The 19,893-nt window shown below is 45.7% G+C and overlaps 3 protein-coding genes across 3 annotated transcripts in view; 1 reads left to right on the forward strand and 2 right to left on the reverse strand.

The window, feature by feature from the left end:
- LOC311100729 (rho GTPase-activating protein 27-like) overlaps positions 1-1,750 on the reverse strand; it is a 41,118-nt gene extending 39,368 nt beyond the window's left edge. Inside the window, exons 1-2 of the mRNA XM_084141690.1 lie at positions 1,508-1,750; positions 148-324 (exon numbers count right to left, since the gene is read on the reverse strand). Coding sequence (XP_083997816.1) covers positions 148-227 — 80 coding nt within the window. The 5' untranslated portion in view covers positions 228-324; positions 1,508-1,750. The remainder of the gene's footprint in view (positions 1-147; positions 325-1,507) is intronic.
- Positions 1,751-2,626: 876 nt separating this feature from the next.
- Positions 2,627-12,318, reverse strand: hltf (helicase-like transcription factor). Its single transcript, XM_084141383.1, has 26 exons — positions 12,242-12,318; positions 11,145-11,329; positions 10,797-10,963; positions 10,524-10,657; positions 10,362-10,435; positions 10,060-10,131; positions 9,719-9,910; positions 9,560-9,628; positions 9,213-9,267; positions 9,030-9,096; positions 8,862-8,944; positions 8,723-8,773; positions 8,590-8,631; positions 8,396-8,476; positions 8,138-8,253; positions 7,893-8,036; positions 7,668-7,803; positions 7,444-7,579; positions 7,065-7,244; positions 6,842-6,957; positions 6,522-6,706; positions 6,311-6,430; positions 3,593-3,705; positions 3,287-3,467; positions 3,118-3,198; positions 2,627-2,979 (listed from the first exon to the last, which is right to left on the reverse strand). The coding sequence occupies exons 2-26, from the start codon at positions 11,322-11,324 to the stop codon at positions 2,833-2,835; spliced, it is 2,922 nt and encodes a 973-aa protein (XP_083997509.1). The 5' UTR covers positions 11,325-11,329; positions 12,242-12,318; the 3' UTR covers positions 2,627-2,832.
- A 161-nt stretch (positions 12,319-12,479) lies between these two features.
- LOC311100857 (solute carrier family 2, facilitated glucose transporter member 11-like) lies at positions 12,480-19,616 on the forward strand. The gene is made up of 2 exons (XM_084141849.1): positions 12,480-19,103; positions 19,228-19,616. The coding sequence occupies exon 1, from the start codon at positions 12,769-12,771 to the stop codon at positions 14,437-14,439; it is 1,671 nt and encodes a 556-aa protein (XP_083997975.1). The 5' UTR covers positions 12,480-12,768; the 3' UTR covers positions 14,440-19,103; positions 19,228-19,616.
- Positions 19,617-19,893: the final 277 nt, after the last annotated feature.

The raw sequence follows: 19,893 nt of genomic DNA on the forward strand, positions 1-19,893 counted from the left end.
TACTGTATATGTATTGCTAAGTTGTATCATCTATATCATGTTGTCTGATCTGTTTGTTTGTAATTGTACTAATTTAACCACAAGCTGAAGACACATTTTCATTTTGTGAAATATTTTATGGACAATAAATATTTTCAATTCAATTACCTGTCGTTGGGCTTGATGGAGACCAGAGCCCCGTCCCTGCCTGTGTACTCATACTCAAACTCCACCTGCACCATCTCCATGTTACTGTAGGTAGGCCTATACAGTCAGCTGCTCCGCTAGCTGGGGCCTCTGTGTTGAGATGCAGACAGTCACATTTCAGAAGAGGTCATCTTGGAGCTGGAAACAGTCGATAGGGTACATTTTAAATTTTGTGCATCTCAAATGGCACCCTATTCCCTTTATAGTGCACTACTTTTTACCAGGGCCCATAGGTAATAGGGTGGCATTTGGGACATACACTTTATTTGCATTAGAAACATGATGAAAACAAATTCCGATCAAGTAAACTGAGACAGGACTCTGCTACAATGGTAGTAGGCGTTGGGGAACCTCAACATTGTGGGATTCACAGAATTACATATTATAACTAATTTAATAGGATCTCTGTGGTGGGAGTACTCAGTTACTAACATCCATCTTTGTCCTCTAGCAACATGATACACTTCTGCCTGACAGATTATTATTATGTAGACTGACCAGTATAGCTGTTTTTGTTCCATGATTTTAACTTGAAAAATGGGCAGGCAGACACAATTAAAGGTTGGTTCCCATCGCTGTGCATGAAAATACTGCTACAGGAAGTTGCTGACAGCAGTCACTGCATTGCAGAACGCCCTAACCCCAAATTTAGAGCACTATAGACTCACAACACAGGCACACACACACGCAAACAGAGCACACAGAACAGGAAGCCTGTAGCCCTGCACCACCCTGGGGTGACGATTCTCAGCTCACCCCACAGTCAAGCTGCAATCTCAGTTTCCCATATAAGGCCTCCAAAGACCCATGGAGAACTGCAGAAAACACAGAAGTCAGTTCCTCCCTCTAATTTAAGTATTATGAAAGCATTGACAACCAGGACCAATTACTGGTCAGAAGTCAAATTGGTCAAGTCAATTCCCTCTCCATTCTTACCCATTCAGAGTGGACCATCTGATCTGTCATCATAACACTTGTCTTTTGTTGACAATGGATATTGTACTTGGATCTAATGTCCTAGTGAGAAAGCATTTAAAACATCTTCTTTGAGTTAGAGTAACTTGCTTGATATGGTGTTGAAATAAAGTTTTGATCTTGCTAAAGCCTACAGTAAAAATCCAACCCTACATTATAACGAATCAAATAGAGATGTAATGCAGAACAAGTTACACACATTATGATTTAATCCCCACTAACAAGGGAATAGCCTAAGTGTTGTTCAAAGGGAATCCCGTCACAATAATGCACACTAACATCACAGCAAACTTTTACAATAAAACCAATGTAATTCAAGGCTTGACGATACAATAAATATGCCTACCTGGAAGTGCAAGAAGGCTTGTACCAACTTTGTCCTCTTCTCTCTGAATGTTCAGTGGCTCCCAGATGTCAGAGTGTGTTTAATAACACCTGCCATTTGCATAAAATTCCATCATATTAAACCTGGTAAATCTCTTTCAGCATATCGTTTCCATGACATTAGTTCACTTGTCCAAGAGTCCTGTGTGTTTAGAGGTCCTGTTGTGTCAGTTATAAATCCTAGTAGTCTACCACTTCCCTGTGTGTGTGCACACAGGTTTCAACTTGCCTGACTGCCTCTGTATCATTTCCTGTTCTACCGACTGTGTATAGGAACAACATTGAGAGAATGGCGAGACAGGAACGAACACACACACACACACTCACAGAGAGAGCTACAGTATGCCAAATGGTAATGACTCATTATAGTTCTATTTTCTCATAAAAAATTAAAAAATGTTTCCATTGACCATTACATTCTCTGGTTATAGGCGAACATCCCAGAGAAATTGATAAATTATCAAAAAAAATTGCATAAACTATGGGCCCTGGTCAAAAGTAGTGCACTATATAGGGAACAGGGTGACATTCGGGACACAAACATTGTCTATTAGTGTTAAATACCATCTAGCCTGCATTTAAAAACAAACATTATTAGTCATTTAGCAGACGCTCTTATCCAGAGCGACTTACAGGAGCAATTAGGGTTAAGTGCCTTGCTTAAGGGCACATCGACAGATTTTTCACCTAGTCGGCTCGGGGATTAGAACCAGCAACCTTTCGGTTACTGGCGCAACGCTCTTACCCACTAAGCTACCTGCCGCCGGTGTGTATCTGATGGTTTGGTATAATAACATGGCAGTTGGCCAAAAAGGGGACGCAAACAGACTGGTAACAAGATTATTTCTGATCTGAGTTTTGTTAGGAATTACACCCCTTTGTTTGATTCACATCCCTTTAGCCTCATATTATTTTCCTCTGCTCTGTAAAGTAAAGCAAGTAAGTCAAGTCTACAGTAAACTCATGTCTCACCCATTCCCTAGACTCCTAGAGGATGTTACAGAGGTTTGATCCCTGAGCTATGAATTTCCCTTTGTGGGGAATGTAGGACAAAAAAAACAAAAATTGAACAAGACCAATGTATGGTTTATTACAGAAACTTTATTCCCACATATGCAGTATCAGGAACAACTGCTCTAAACTATGGGCATTGTGTGTGTGTTTGGTCCCACAGCTGGCAGAACATTCCCTCTAAACGTAATGGATAATAACGGAGGTTGTCAACTGCCACGTCGGCCTGCCCGATAGGGCTCTGTTCAAAAGTAGTGCTGTTTTTGGTGCTTGCGTCTACAGCTCCATCAGGGCTCGGATTTCATCAACACGCGACGTCTTCCTCTCACTGGGGTTCTTGGTGCCAAAAGCCTTCTCCACCAGATCCTGCTTCTGCCTCTGAATCTTCACCATGTTCTCCTCCACGGAGCCCTTCACTATGAACTACACACACACAATAAATATTTGCATGTACACACACACACACTGCTTCTGCCTCTGTGTCCATTATAAAACTACACACCAAAACTATATACCGTAGTGACTACATTACCCACAACCCGCAGCCCTGTAACCTCTGACCTTAGTGATGACAACGTCTCTCTTCTGGCCGAGGCGGTGACACCGATCCACACACTGGTCCTCTGCTGCTGGGTTCCATGCCTGTAGACACACATACAAATGTCAGAGTGTGTAGGTGTATGTCTGTGTGTGAGGAAAGTGTAGATTGCTAAACAGTTGACACACTCACTGGGTCCATGAGGAAGACACGGGAGGCAGCGCTGAGGTTTATCCCCACCCCTCCAGATTTGAGTGACAGCAGCATGATCAATGGGCTGCCAGGGGCGTCACTCTGGAACTCCTGGATGACCTGAGCCCGCCTCTTCTGGCTCATAGTGCCGTCCAGACGCACAAACTTGAAACCTTCCTCCCTAGAGGCAGAGAGAGAGAGACAGAGAGTGTGAGTGATCCGGATTAAAATATAAAAAATGTGTTCTGTGTGTGTGTGTGTGTGTGTGTGTGTGTGTGTGTATGTGTGTGTGTGTGTGTGTGTTACCTGAGTGGGATCTCCAGTAGAGTGAGGAAGCGTGTGAACTGAGAGACAACCAGACTCCTGATGCTGTCGTCCTCACTGCGCAGTCTGAGCAGACTAGACATTAGAGCATCCACCTACACACACCGTTTGTTGATCAGGCTGTGCATTACAGTAGCTAGAAGCCATCAAATCTTATCTCACATGAAACCATTCGCCAGGAGTACGGATTCTATGAACATACAGTAATATACACTACCGTTCAGAAGTTTGGGGTCACTTAGAAATGTCCTTGTTTTCGAAAGAAAAGCAATTATTTTGTCCATTAAAATAACATCAAATTGATCAGAAATACAGTGTAGACATTGTTAATGTTGTAAATGGCTATTGTAGCTGGAAACGGCAGATTTTTAATGGAATATCTACATAGGCGTACAGAGGCCCATTATCAGCAACCATCAGTCCTGTGTTCGAATGGCACGTTGTGTTTGCTAATCCAAGTTTATCATTTTAAAAGGCTAATTGATCATTAGTTAGCACAGCTAAAAGCTGTTGTGCTGATTAAATAAGCTATAAAACTGGCAGTTTTCAGCTGTGCTAACAATTGCAAAAGGGTTTTCTAATGATCAATTAGCCTTTTAAAATGATAAACTTGGATTAGCAAACACAACGTGCCATTGGAACACAGGACTGATGGTTGCTGATAATGGGCCTCTGTACGCCTATGTACAGTGGGGAGAACAAGTATTTGATACACTGCCGATTTTGCAGGTTTTCCTACTTACAAAGCATGTAGAGGTCTGTAATTTTTATAATAGGTACACTTCAACTGTGAGAGACAGAATCTAAAACAAAAATCCAGAAAATCACATTGTATGATTTTTAAGTAATTAATTTGCATTTTATTGCATGACATAAGTATTTGATACATCAGAAAAGCAGAACTTAATATTTGGTACAGAAACCTTTGTTTGCAATTACAGAGATCATACGTTTCCTGTAGGTCTTGACCAGGTTTGCACACACTGCAGCAGGGATTTTGGCCCACTCCTCCATACAGACCTTCTCCAGATCCATCAGGTTTCGGGGCTGTCGCTGGGCAATACGGACTTGAAGCTCCCTCCAAAGATTTTCTATTGGGTTCAGGTCTGGAGACTGGCTAGGCCACTCCAGGACCTTGAGATGCTTCTTACGGAGCCACTCAGTTGCCCTGGCTGTCTGTTTCGGGTTGTTGTCATGCTGGATGACCCAGCCACGACACATCTTCAATGCTCTTACTGAGGGAAGGAGGTTGTTGGCCAAGATCTCGCGATACATGGCCCCATCCATCCTCCCCTCAATACGGTGCAGTCGTCCTGTCCCCTTTGCAGAAAAGCATCCCCCAAAGAATGATGTTTCCACCTCCATGCTTCATGGTTGGGATGGTGTTCTTGGGGTTGTACTCATCCTTCTTCTTCCTCCAAACACAACGAGTGGAGTTTAGACCAAAAAGCTCTATTTTTGTCTCATCAGACCACATGACCTTCTCCCATTCCTCCTCTGGATCATCCAGATGGTCATTGGCAAACTTCAGACGGGCCTGGACATGCGCTGGCTTGAGCAGTGTGGTCTTGTCCCCCTTGCGTATGCTGCAGGATTTTAATCCATGACGGCGTAGTGTGTTACTAATGGTTTTCTTTGAGACTGTGGTCCCAGCTCTCTTCAGGTCATTGACCAGGTCCTGCCGTGTTGTTCTGGGCTGATCCCTCACCTTCCTCATGATCATTGATGCCCCACGAGGTGAGATCTTGCATGGAACCCCAGACCGGGGGTGATTGACCGTCATCTTGAACTTCTTCCATTTTCTAATAATTGCGCCAACAGTTGTTGCCTTCTCACCAAGCTGCTTGCCTATTGTCCTGTAGCCCATCCCAGCCTTGTGCAGGTCTACAATTTTATCCCTGATGTCCTTACACAGCTCTCTGGTCTTGGCCATTGTGGAGAGGTTGGAGTCTGTTTGATTGAGTGTGTGGACAGGTGTTTTTATACAGGTAACGAGTTCAAACAGGTGCAGTTAATACAGGTAATGAGTGGAGAACAGGAGGGCTTCTTAAAGAAAAACTAACAGGTCTGTGAGAGCCGGAATTCTTACTGGTTGGTAGGTGATCAAATACTTATGTCATGCAATAAAACACAAATTAATTACTTAAAAATCATACAATGTGATTTTCTGGATTTTTGTTTTACATTCTGTCTCTCACAGTTGAAGTGTACCTATGATAAAAATTACAGACCTCTACATGCTTTGTAAGTAGGAAAACCTGCAAAATCGTCAGTGTATCAAATACTTGTTCTCCCCACTGTAGATATTCCATTAAAAATCTGTCATTTCCAGCTACAATAGCCATTTACAACATTAACAATGTCTACACTTTATTTCTGATCAATTTGATGTTATTTTAATGGACAAAAAAATTGCTTTCCTTTCAAAAACAAGGACATTTCTAAGTGACCCCAAACTTTTGAACGGTAGTGTATATAACATACAGTAATATACACACACATAACAAAAATTATAGGCACGACAACTTTCTACAGGGTGGTATTCAGTAGGAATCAAACAGACCCAAACAGGGAGGGACTACCTGAACGTTTCCAATAAACATTTTGCTACAGTTTGCACAAATGAATATACCCCAGATGTCCAAATGTGTGTGTAACCTTAAAAGTGGTTCTCCAGGTGTGTGTGTGTGTGTGTGTTACCTTGGAGCTGCTCCTCCAGTTCTCCAAGAGGTTGCTCTCCTCCTCCTCTTCCTCCTGAGGAAACTCCACCAGCTCACTGGCCTTGATCTGGCTTCTGCACAGGGGGCACCGCGCCTGCTCCTACACACACACAGACAATAAGTGCCCCTGGGCAATGCCTGCATCAATGGAAAGAGAGAGAGAGAGACATGGCGTGTGTGTAGTTAGCTACCTGCTCGCTGCGTATGACTTCTGCGATGCAGGGTCTGCAGTAGACGTGTGCACAGTGTGTGATGACGGGCAGACGGACAGAGTCCAGACACACAGCACACTCCTCATCAGAGCCAGTGCCCAGCACCAGCCTCAGCTTCACTATCAGACGCTCTCTCAACTCTGCAGGAGTCACAGCTACCACACCTGGAGAGGGGGGGAGAGAAAGAGGGGTGTCAGGGACGGGGTTCATTAGAAATGTATGCATGTGGGTTATTCAAAATACCAGCAAAACAATCAGTTATAAAAGTTACAATAGCTTTCCCCATATATGCGTGTTACCTGTGTATGTAGTTGTCTTGCCCAGTAGGTCAGGATGGCAGCAGAACTGTCTCAGCCTGACCAGGATAGCCAGAACATCTGCATAGTTCCTGAGGACGGTCCCCTCTGCAACGTACCTATACACACACACACACAGGTAAAACACACACGGCCACACACACACACACAGGTAAAACACACACGGCCACACACAGGTAAAACACACACGGCCACAATCACACACCTGCTAATGGTGGTGCGTCCCTCTGTGCGTGCCAGCTCGTATTCCTCCCTCTCCTTCTGTGTCAGCTCCACTTCCTCTATTCTGACGCTCCTCTCTGGCAGAGAGACCAGAGGCCGACCACACACACGGCTGGTCTTCGTACGACGCAGCGTGATACATTTCACTAGCGCCTGCAGGTTCCTACACACACACGGCGGGTCAAACACACACATTTGAGTTGTGTCAGCCATTGTTACAAATGTGAGATGCTGAAGTCAAGATCAGTTGTTGCCACTTTAGCAGGAGGGCTCTAAAAACCACGAGCCAGCCAGTCAGTCAAGCTAGCATGACTCTGTGAACGACTCTCTCGCTGTTATTGACAATATGTGTGTGTACTGACTGCAGGCCGGTCTTGTCCCCCTGTGTGACAGGTCTCTGTATGACTCTGTTCCACCACTCTCTGACGTCAAACGGCTTCAGACGCAGAAACGCCACCAGCATCCACAGATCCCTCAGGTTGTTCTGGATGGGAGTGCCTGGACACAAACGACACTGTGGGCTTATCACATGTTCTACGTCAGCACTTGACATTATCCACTAGCAGTGTGTGTGTGGGGCTAGTACCTGAGAGTATCCAGCGTCTCTGTGTGTTTAGGTTGAGTACGGCCTTGCTCTGCTGGGCATTTGGGTTTCTGATAACATGGCCCTCGTCCAAGACCACTCTCAGCCAGCTCACTGCATGGAGGGGACTAGCACTGCCCTGAGACAGAGAGAGAGACAGAGAGAGAGAGCGTTGCAGTTTACCAGTCCCAAATCCAGAGCTATAATACACACACCCCCTCCACCCACCGAGTGGTCAGCAGCAAGCACGTTGTAGGTGGTGAGGACCACGTGCTGTGAGGACAGGAAGTGTGTGTCCCTGTTGCGTTCCGAGCCGTAGTACAGATACACATTCAGCTTGACGTCCGCTCGCACATGCTGCTCCAACTGGTCCTACAACACAAGTTAACATGTTAGTGTGTGTGTGTGAGAGTGACTGACTATGTGTGTGTGCATGCGTTAAAGTGACCGTGTGTGTGTGTGCGTGTTCTCACCAGCCAGTTGCTGAGTACTGATACGGGGCAGATGATGAGAGTGGCTCTGGCTGCTGGGTCGTCTGTGCTTTGGGAGGAGGAAGCTTCTACCGGCGCAACTACACTTTTACCTTTCCCTACACACACACACACAGCAAAGAATGCAGTCATCAAATGGGTGTGGTTGTGTGTAGCTATGTTCTCACAGACCATCAGTATATCAATGCTGCATGGCAGAGCAATATAATAAATCCACCATATATTCACCACTGAACTCACCGACACGCTTCTTCTGAGGAGCTCCCTGTGTTAACCCACTCAGAGCTGCTGCAAAGTCCAGGTCCTCCAACACAGCACCCCCTACACACAAACACACACGTGACACCCAGCTTTGCATGCAAAGCCTAAGGCGACATTTTACAAACTCTTTTTCAAATCCTAAATGCCAGTACTTGTAAAGACGGCTGTCTTACCTTTCTTTGAGGTGCTGACTGCTTTCCCTTTGGTCTTAGCAGCTGAAAGGACAGATGGGATTGTATTGCAGCACAGACCACCACATATACATGGCATTAGCAGGGACAAAAATCACACGCACAGCTGATTTACCTTTCTTTGTTGGGGTGGCCTTGGATTTGCCTCCCTGTGGCCTTCCCTTTGCTGTGTGGTGAAGGACAGAGATATTAGTTCAGCTGAGTCTGCATGTGCTCACACAAACAGTAGTAGTGTGTGTATTAGGGACTTCTACCTTTCTGTTCAGGCACCCAGTCCTCGTCCCCATCCTCCTCCACCATGTCCACACACAACACCTGGGGTACAGCCTGACTGGCTCTGAAACACACACAATTTGTCCTGACAGAAACCAGAGGTGATAACATACGCAAGCAGAGAGCTATATGCTAAGGCTCTAACCTACCTCTTACAAGGGGAGTGGCCAGCGGGAGCCCCAGACGCTTCTGCCTGATCCCCATCTCCACTCTTCCCTGAGCAAGAGACACAGACAAGAGACAAGAGACAGACAGACAAGAGACAGAGAGAATCAACATCAGTGAGAGAGAGCGAGAGCAGGCACCTGAAATGTCTGAGCACACACACTTACCTTCAGGGGTTTTCCTTGCGGTGGTATAGGCCTTTGGCTCAGGGGAAGACATCTCCTAGAGACATATAGAGACACAGGTCACTGACAGGACATTCAGAGATGCATGCACAGAGGCTGTTGTCTTCACTTCATGACAGCTGACCTGAACTAGTGTTGGGGTCAATTCCATTTCAATTCAAGAAGGAAAACTTGGAATTGGGTTTACTTTCTGAATTGACTGGAGAAATAAAAATGGAATTGACCCAGTCACCCCAACCCTGATCTGAACAGATGTGAGAAATCTATCACCTAATCCTTTCACCAATCAGTGGCCACGAAGGAAACCCACTTCAGATCAGAACACTTACCGGTTCACACAGAGGCTTCCCGTGGTGGAAGTTGGAGAGGATCAGAGCGATGGTGGTCAACGTTTTCCCCTGAAAACACAAACCACAGTGGTGATGGGGAAGGGTGTGTGTGTTTGTGTACTGTACATTGTCAGTAATCAGTGTGTGTGTTCGTCTCACCAGTCCCATGTCGTCAGCCAGTATGCCCCCCCGGACCCTCAGTGGTCTCTCCCTAACAGAGGAGTGTGTGAGTGTGTTATAGAACAGCCCCCCCTTATCCTCCCAGAAGGGGGGTAGCGCCGTGTTGTTCTCACACACACACATCCAGCTCAGAGCCTGCTTCTGGTGGGGCAGCAGCGGAGTACACACCGCCTGTAGATGGACAGATACACACACACACACACACACAAATAGCCATGAGTCTATTCTGATTTCTACCTCCTCCTTTCCTGTCTTATCCACACTCTCTCCCGCTCCTCTCTTTCTCAAACACACACACGTACAAGTACACATGCACTCACCTCCGCTGCCTCCCTCTCTCCATTCTTATCCTCCATCAGGTTTTCAAATAAATTGTCAAATGCATTCTTCAACTGCAGGAGAGGGGAGGAAAGGAAACGGCGTGATACGACAACCCAGATGTGGGTAATCATCATTTTAAATATCTCAGTGTTCATCTTTATACTGTATGTAGCCTAAGTTTATTTGTTTTAGTGTATAGGGTCTGTGACCAAAATGGCACCTTATTCCCTACATCCCCCAGTCAAAAGTAGTGCACTAAATAGGGAGCCATTTGGGAAGCAGATGGTTGGAAGTATAATACCTCTTCTGCAGTCAGTAGGACAGTCTTCCTGGGCGGATCTCTGGAACCGTCTACACGCATGATACTTTTCCCAACTGAGACACACACACACACACACAGTGAGACAAGAGATTGCCCAGGAGGAGGATATGAGTGTACCTGTGTCAGCATGTGTGTGTGTACCTGTAGGCCCAGTCTGCAGTTTGAATCCGCGTGAAGTTAGCTGCCTCACCACTGCATCTCTGTTCTCCTCTCTCCCCCAGAAGGATAGAACTACAGGCATGGTGAACTGGTTGTTCACTCTGAACGGCACCACCCTAAACACACACACAAAACAGCTCATCACCTTGGCTTGTACACACACACGGCTGCTAATCAGTTAGAAACACTGATCCATGGACCTCTACATGAACTTTGACAGGACCCATGGGCACGGTCATCCCTGCTCTCACTCACCCTTCCACCCTGGCGAAGTTGTTGTCCATGATGTTAGCCAACGATGCGGCTAGCTCTCGTTTGATGTGCCCCACCTGACTGCCATAGACGTTTGCCACCATCACCGCGTTACGGTCGAACGGGTTCTGAGGCTGACGCACCAGAGACACCATCTCCCCTTTGTTCACCTACCCACACATAATAGGGTCATTAATTCTAAAGGCCTATTTGTGACACATAAGTGAAAGTAGCAAGATGTTAGTCAGCCTAAAGCCAAGAGTGTTCAGGACAAACTCCTGGAACAATTGAAGATTAACGGATTTAGCAAGGAGTTTTTCTTGACCTTTTGGTAGATAGATAGCTACTTACCACGCCGGTATAATACCGGAGGCCTACCACGCTCCCATGTAGGCTGCCAAACAGCACCCCGGCGTCTGGCTCTCGGTCCAGCTCTTCTCCTGTGCCTCGGATGGCCTGGGACAACGTCTCCGTGACTGGGTCATCTGCAAAGCTAAACCCAGCCCCGCCAAACCACCGCCTGGACTGCATGGTGCCTGAAACACACACACACAGTTGACAAGTAGCTCAGTGTTTCCCCATGGACCCACCCCAGGGTGTGCACACATTTTTTGTTATATCCCAGCACTAAGACACCTGATTAAACTAGCTAACTAGTTGAATATAGTTGAATCCAGTGTTTGACTAGCAAGTGCTGGGCTAGAAGAAAAATCTGTGGTAATGTACTGTGGGGACAGTGAAGTGTAGCATTCACGTTACAATTCTGTATCTACTGTACTTGCAACTGGCATATGCAAAATGAACTCATAACTAGCTGACATTGGAGCTAGCTAGCTGGCTACAGTACTGGATTATTGATTGATTGATTGGATCTACTGTATCTGCAACTGGCATATTCAAAATTAACTCCTAACATAACTAGCTGACATTCGAGCTAGCTAGCTAGCTAGCTACTGTACTGGATGCTTGATTGATTGGATGAATCAATCAAATGTATTTATACAGCCCTTTTTACATCAGCAGATGTCACCAAGTGCTTATATAGAAACGAGCTGAAAACCCCAAACAGGAAGCAATGCAGATGTTGAATCACGGTGGCTAGGAAAAACTGCCTAGAAAGTCAGGAACCTAGAGAAGAATCAGGCTCTGAGGGGTGGTCTCTAGTAAGAAGATGATTTCCTTAAGTTCAAGTAGCTCCAACAACCATTTGACTAGTAGTGGGCACTAGGACGTGCATGGCGTTTTGGGGCTAAAGTTAAAAATCGAAAACTAGCAAGCATCAGCTGAGCTTGTTCTAAGCTAACGCTGGTCAACTAACATCAATTACTTAGCTAGCTAAATAGATTTCTAGCAGCAGGCTGACTCGCTGTCTGAATAGCTACTACATGTATTTCACAATAAATAAGAATGCTAACAAATAATTCAAATATATCGAATTATGGATTCACCTTGAAGATAAACAACTTCTTTGCTAAATGTTCGTTTCAACGCAGGTTATCTATCTACGCGCCTTCGTCTCTCTCCTGAATAGCCAATGAGTGCTGACTATCAGTTTAGTCTCGCGTCACAAGTAAGGAACACGCCCACCACAAAGTATTCTGCGTTTTGATTGGCAAGCACGTATTCTGAATTTCCGATTCATCGAGGTACCCGGATTGGCAATATCCTTCAACTTCAAGGGGACACAGTAGCTAGCGTCATCCCGAATCAGAATCTTTCAATATAAATGTAGTTCTGTGCCAAAGTTGTGAATCAGTTCCATCAAGATGGTAAGACTCCCTCCCTAATTCTTATTTTTCTGACGGTCGAGTTACGTTTGGGCATAGAATTTAGCGTCCTGTCCAGTAGCTATCAAGTAAAGATCCCTCACGCTATAGAAACAGGTGAAATATTGGCCTGCCATATCGGCCGTTCTGGCTCGTAGATTACTTTATTTACTGTGTGTCTAGAATCAACACAGTCTCAAATCTTGCAAATGAATGTTAGAGAGGATGATGACACAGAAACAGAGACAGATAGGCCAGCAGGCAATTCCAGAACCCTGGCCCTGACGGTGTGCTCCGCTGCCATCGGTGGCACCTTCCAGTATGGCTACAACCTCTCCATCATCAACGCCCCCACCAGCCACATCCAGAGGTTCATCAATGACACATACTGGGAGCGCTGGGGAACCGGCCTGGACACCTCCCAGGTGACCCTGCTGTGGACCGTGATCGTGTCTGCCTACTCCCTGGGTGGCCTGACCGGGGCTCTTCTGGCAGGACCCATGGCTGTCCGCTGTGGCAGAAAGAACTCACTACTTCTCAATAACTCTTTCTTGTTCCTTGGTGCAGTCCTCGCCCTTACCAGCAGGGCGGCGAGGTCCGTTGAGATGATTATTCTCGCCCGCCTGCTAGCGGGGGTCAACGCTGGGGTGAGCATGAACGTCCAGCCCATGTATTTCGGAGAGAGCGCCCCCAAACACCTGCGTGGGGCTGTGGCCTTCTCCTCGGCCGTGTTCACTGCGTTCGGGATCTTCCTGGGCCAGGTGGTGGGTCTGACGGAGCTGTTGGGTACCGAGCCCCTCTGGCCCTACCTCCTGGCCAGCAACGCCCTCCCAGGCCTCCTCCAGCTACTCACCCTGCCCTGGTTCCCTGAGAGCCCCCGCTACCTGCTCATGGACCGGGGAAACAAGGAGGCGTGCGCCCGGGCTCTGGGAAGGTTCCGTGGTGGGGCCGACTTCAGCCTGGAGATGGAGGAGATGCTGCAGGAGCAGGCTGACACCGGCGGGGCCACAGCCAAGAGTCAGACCCCCTGGGACCTGTTCTCCAACCGCTCCCTCCACCCTCAGCTACGCACTGTCATGGCTGCTAGCAGCGCCATGATGCTGTGTGGTAACGACTCCATCTACTTCTATGCCTCGTACATCTTCTTAGCAGCAGGGATCCCTGTGGAGAAGGTCCAGTATGTGTCTATCGGCACGGGGGCCTGCGAGTTCACTGCTTCCGCCGTGTGTAACCTGCTGATTGAGCGTGTGGGCCGCAAGATGCTCCTCAGTGGTGGATACGCCCTGATGGCGGTCTGGGCGCTGGTCTTCACCCTGGCCCTGACTCTCCAGGGCTACTCTGTCCCAGGGATGCCCTATCTCAGCATGGCCTGTGTGTTCTGCTATATCCTCAGCTTCGGTATGGGCCCTGCCGGGGTGACGGGAATCTTGCCTGCTGAGATCTTTGACCAGACAGCTCGGCCCGCGGCCTACATGGTGGCTGGGTCCCTCATGTGGATCAACCTCTTGATAGTAGGCATGGCTTTTCCGTTCATAGTGAGTTACCTCGATGCGTTCTGCTTCATCCCATTCTGTTGCGTCTGTGTGGCGGCCTCTCTGTTTGTGGGCCTCACACTGCCCGAGACCAAGGGCAGGACACTGGCTGAGATCACAGCAGCGTTTGATAGGAGGAATCCTTTGAAGAAGTGCCCAGTGAAGCAGGGGGCTGAGCCCATGAAGAAGCATTATCAGCTGGGTAAAGCTCTCTCTCTCACCACCCTAGACCCAGAGCCCCTCTCTCTCACCGCCCTAGACCCAGAGCCCCTCTCTCTCACCGCCCCAGACCCAGAGCCCCTCTCTCTCACCGCCCTAGACCCAGAGCCCCTCTCTCTCACCGCCTAGACCAGAGCCCTCTCTCTCACCGCCCTAAACCCAGAGCATCTCTCTCTCACCGCCCTAGACCCAGAGCCTCTCTCTCTCACCGTCTTAGACCCAGAGCCTCTCTCACCGCTCTAGACCCAGAGCCTCTCTCTCACCGCCCTAGACCCAGAGCCCCTCTCTCTCACTGCCCTAGACCCAGAGCCTCTCTCTCTCACCGCCTTAGACCCAGAGCCTCTCTCTCACCACCCTAGACCCAGAGCCCCTCTCTCACCGCTCTAGACCCAGAGCCCCTCTCTCACCGCCCTAGACCCAGAGCCCCTCTCTCTCACCGCCCTAGATCCAGAGCCTCTATCTCTCACTGCCCTAGACCCAGAGCCTCTGTCTCTCACCGCCCCAGAGCCCCTCTCTCTCACAGCCCTAGACCCAGAGCCTCTCTCTCACTGCCTTAGACCCAGAGCCTCTCTCTCACCACCCTAGACCCAGAGCCTCTCTCTCACCACCCTAGACCCAGAGCCTCTCTCACCGCCCTAGACCCAGAGCCCCTCTCTCTCGGCCCTAGACCCAGAGCCTCTCTCTCACCACTCTAGACCCAGAGCCTCTCTATCTCAACGCCCTACACCCAGAGCCTCTCTCTCTCACCGCCTAGACCCAGAGCCTGGGGGGGACAGTCCGGGGGTCTGAGGGTGGGTATTATATTAATGATATTTAATTATGTGATATGAATGTGGTGCCTTGGTCCCTAAACCAAATAGCCTATACCTCCTAATGAACTCACTGTAATCAAGACTGCTGTTATAATGACAAATTAGGGCTGTCCCCGACAAAAAAGAAATATTGGTCGACCGAGAGCTATCCTGTTCTTTCGAACAATTCATTGGTATAATTTTTTTAACTTATTTTTCCATATATAGACACACACCGTATGTGTTTGAGTAAAATCAACTACATATGCACTGAGCTTGTCCGATGCTTTAAGCACACTGTTTGATTAAATAATTTTCACACAAAAATGACTCGAAAGAGTCCGATGGTCACACTGTGTTAAAAAAAAAAGACATTGAGTGCCTGTGTGACTAGCGCACGTTGTTTCGCTCTCCTCCCTACTGCAGCGAAAAGGCACCACAGCACAGCAAGTGTTTGTTGCGCTGTCCGTGCTGAAACTGCAACATAATTTCAGCCATTTAGTTTGTTACTTGTTTCTGACTGAAAAGTTCTGTTACCGAAATCCCTAATTCCCTATTCCCTAAATATTCCCTATTCCCACAACCCTTGCTCTCTTTACGTGAAACATGTAAGCATCGCATGCATGTGACCAATAGGGCCTGACCTATAGCCTATCATAATCACATCAATAAATTGGTTATAACAAACTCAGAACACAGTAATGTCGACCAGCAAAATGGATGCAGAGGACGTGTAAAAGAAACTCGAAACGGGCTAATGTTTGCTGGTTGCTCAGGAGGGAAAGGGGAAGTCAGATCTGTGGAAGACATTTGACTTAGTTGTGGAAACTACTGGAGATCAAGAAAAATGAGGGTATAGGCGCAAGCATTGCGTGAGTATTATGTGTGCAAAGCAGTTGCTGTTGGATTACAATATTATATTTTTTTCTAACCATTTGGAACCACACTAAATAAATAAGTGTACCAAAGAGTCTGTTCTAATGGGAAAATAATAATATATAAAGCCTTTATTACAGCAGACTAAAAACAGTTGCATTCTTTCGGGAATTGCGGTTTATTTATTGTTTAGGCTAATAATTCAAAGCTCTCTTTATTTAATTGTAAAACAAAAATTCTTGAGTGCATTTCAAAGCATGAATGTCTCGTATGCTGTGTGATGGCATGATCAAATTAATGATTGGTTGATTGATACAGTAGCATATATATTGAAATATAGGCCTAAGTAAGTTACGGCATTAAGACTAAACAGGACGCGCTCTTAGGCCTACAGCTCAATGGTGGTTATACAAGGTTACAATACAAAGCCTATTAATGATAACGACATTACTTATTATTATAATGATCATCATAATAATAATTGTAATAATAACAATAAGAAGGAGATCAAGAAAAAGGAGTGTGTAGGAGCGAGAGCTACGTGCATATTATGTGTGACAAACCGGTGCTGTTAGATTACAGTATTATTTTTCTGCCTGTTTGGAACAGTGTAAACAACACTAAATAAATTCTATGTAATACCAGTTTGTTCTAACGGGAAAAAAATGGTGAAGCCTTTATTACAGCATAGAAAAGATTAAAAACAGCCGAATCTGTGAAATTGCTTTAGCCAACATTTTGCCGTTGCATGAGACGTGGTGCTCATGGAATCAGTAGGTTATTAAACAAACACTCAAACAGGCAACAGAAGCAAGATCTGTCTTATTTCTGTAGATATACTGTATATATGGATGATTTATAAAGCCAGGCACATTTAACAGTTAGGTTATTGATTATAGACCTAATTAAATTTGAGTTTCCTCGCTCCTCAATTTTCTGCTGCTGCCTCCGCCGCATTGTTCTCAATCCCAATATGCTGGTTAATTTTGCTATTATGCACATAGCAACATAGGGAAAGGCGCCAATTCTACGGCGCACTGAAGATCGTTTCAGAACCGCAGACAGCGACCGTATCCAACGCGGGAGAAAACTAATTTGTTATGAAATAATATTAGATTTATTAGTGTTGCACCATTTATTTGTACATAATATAACCATATACAATTTCAGTATCACATGTCTTAGAGTGATGGGCTGTGCCATCCCCTTGGCCTCCGAAATGGATTAGTCCACTGAGACAGGAGCCAATCAGACAGGTGTCTTGTGCACCATCAACATTTTTTTTATAGTAATTGCTACTGCTCGACTAAAGTGATCTCGGTCGACCAACAGCCATTCGGCCAATTAATCGACCAGTCGACTAAATGGGATCAGCCCTATAATGAAGAATGATTTTGAATAATGATTTTGCACTATTATACTGTATGTTTACAGTATTGAATGCATGTTTTATTTATGACCAAAATGAGTGTTGGATTATGTGTTTTCATCCTATTTTGTCTGTTTGATCAGGAAATCACCAGCTATTTTCACTCTTTATGCCACAACACAAACACTTAAAACACATAATATAGACTATAATGTCGAGCGGACTATTTCAATGACTATCCAGAATGTCCATTAGGTGGCATCATTGCGCTGAGTAAACCCTTCCTTGGTATCAGGTCCACCCTACCGTTGCTCTTGGGTACCCAAAGGTTATCTATGCGCTTTCAAGCATGACAAAGAAACTCTATGAAACCAAAGCATGACTCATCATCAATTATTTGCAACTCTTGCTTTGTATGTATTAAGTGTTACACTGAAACAAGTGCTGATGACAATCCAACAATCGTTTGCAATCTTTTGACGTCATATATCAACTATATAATATATATATAACCTATAATATACTGCATGCTGTACTCTTTGCCATTTCTGTAATGATGCCAATGATATTTAAAAATACAAGAAATCTATCCTGATCTACGGTGTCTTGAGAGCAACTGTTACAAGAATGATTCAATAAGGCAATCTGTCCTATGGCTCAGCTCAGGTGCCTACACTCACCATAGACATATATATGACATATATTTATTTATTTTTACATTTTTGTAATTTAGCAAGATGCTCTTATCCAGAACGACTTAGCTAGCGTATTCATGTTAAGATATCTAGATGAGACAACCACATATCACAGTTGTAGTAAGTACATTTTTCTCAAAGTAATCAGCAAAGTCAGTGTTAGTAGGAAGTGCAAGTCTTATTTGTATTATTTTGTCGCTGTGGGATGTAATCAAGATTCTTTGTGAAGAGGTCGGTTATCAGATGTTTTTGGAAGATGGGCAGGGACTCTGCTGTCCTAACGTCCGGGGGAAGCTCGTTCCAATATTGGGGTGCCAGGACAGAGAAGAGCTTTGACTGGGACGAGCGGGAGCTGACCCCTTGTAGGGGTGACACAGCCAAGAGACTAGAGGTGGCAGAACGGAGTGCTCGGGTTGGGGTGTAGGGTTTGAGCATAGCCTGAAGGCAGTGGTGTAAAAATACTTTAAAATACTACTTAAGTCATTTTTTGGGGTATCTGTACTGTACTATTTATATGACAACTTTTACTTTTACTTCACTACATTCCTAAAGAAAATAATTTACTTTTTACTCTATACATTTTCCCTGACACCCAAAAGTACTCATTACATTTTGAGTGCAGAATATGGTCGAATTCACACACTTATCGAGAGAACATCCCTGGTCATCCCTACTGCCTCTGATCTGGCGGACTCACTAAACACAAATGCTTAGTTTGTAAATTATGTCTGAGTGTTGGAGTGTGCCCCTGGCTATCTGTAAAAAAAAAAAAAGGATGTTGTAGGGCATGACTGCAGGAGAGAGTCACTGCTTGGATGTTTGCAGAGAACGGCAGGGTGTTGTCCAGGGTCACGCTGAGGTTCTTTGCACTCTGGGAGGGGGACACCATAGAGTTGTCAACCGTGATGCAGAGGTCTTTGAGCGGGCAGGCCTTCCTGGGTGTGTGTGGTTCACTTTAAACCCCACATACTGTGGAAACTCGAGACAACGTGCTACTGCAACTGGGAGCAGAGCAGGGCGGACAGAAGCAACATAGAACACAAACACACCACACACACCGAGGTAAGTGGATCCTCCCACAGAGAGACTGCATGCAAAGCCAGCCCTCATATATCTTGCGTTTTCTTTGTCTGAATCTTTCCTCTCTCTTTTTTTTTCTTTCCTCTCTCTTTCCTCCTCTCCCCAGGTCTGCAGTTCTGAGATGGGCTGCTTCTCAGGACGCCAACCCCCGGCTCCTGTGCTTCATCCAGACCTGGACTGTGGCAGCAGCCTACCCCCCGGAGTCCCCCCATGGAGGGGACCTGGTCCTAACCCCAAAGGACAGATTGCATTTCAACTTATTGTCCACATATAAATGGCCACAATAATAGCAATGACGACCTTGGGTGTGGAAACTCAGTGATTTGAATACTAAAGGTGCTACTGAGTGTAATTTTACAGTGAACTGTACAGTGCAATATGAATGGTCTGAACACTGGGATTTTAAAGTATTTTCTAGTTGATTATTATAATTACAAAAAAAACATTTGAGTAGCATTATAAATAAAGTTTTATTTGTATTACTGTTATCATAATATCTAGTAGTCATTCATCTTGATGCTGTTAATAGTCAATGCCATCATGTTATTTGTGATAGTAAGGCTATTAACTATTTTCCTTATTTGAATATTGTTAAACAATATTCTATGTCTGCTAACATTTTCTAGTAAATTGTTACGAATTTCGACCATTGTATTCTTTTTGTATTATTATATCTTAATCGCGGGACTTTTATTTTGTTCTTGTGCATTCTTTCTGGCATCTCAGAGGTTGGTAGTTCAGAGGTTCAGAGCCCACTCACTGCGGAAACGAC

Source organism: Coregonus lavaretus, assembly GCF_964263955.1.
Source record: "Coregonus lavaretus genome assembly, chromosome: 25".
Lineage (NCBI taxonomy): Eukaryota > Metazoa > Chordata > Actinopteri > Salmoniformes > Salmonidae > Coregonus > Coregonus lavaretus.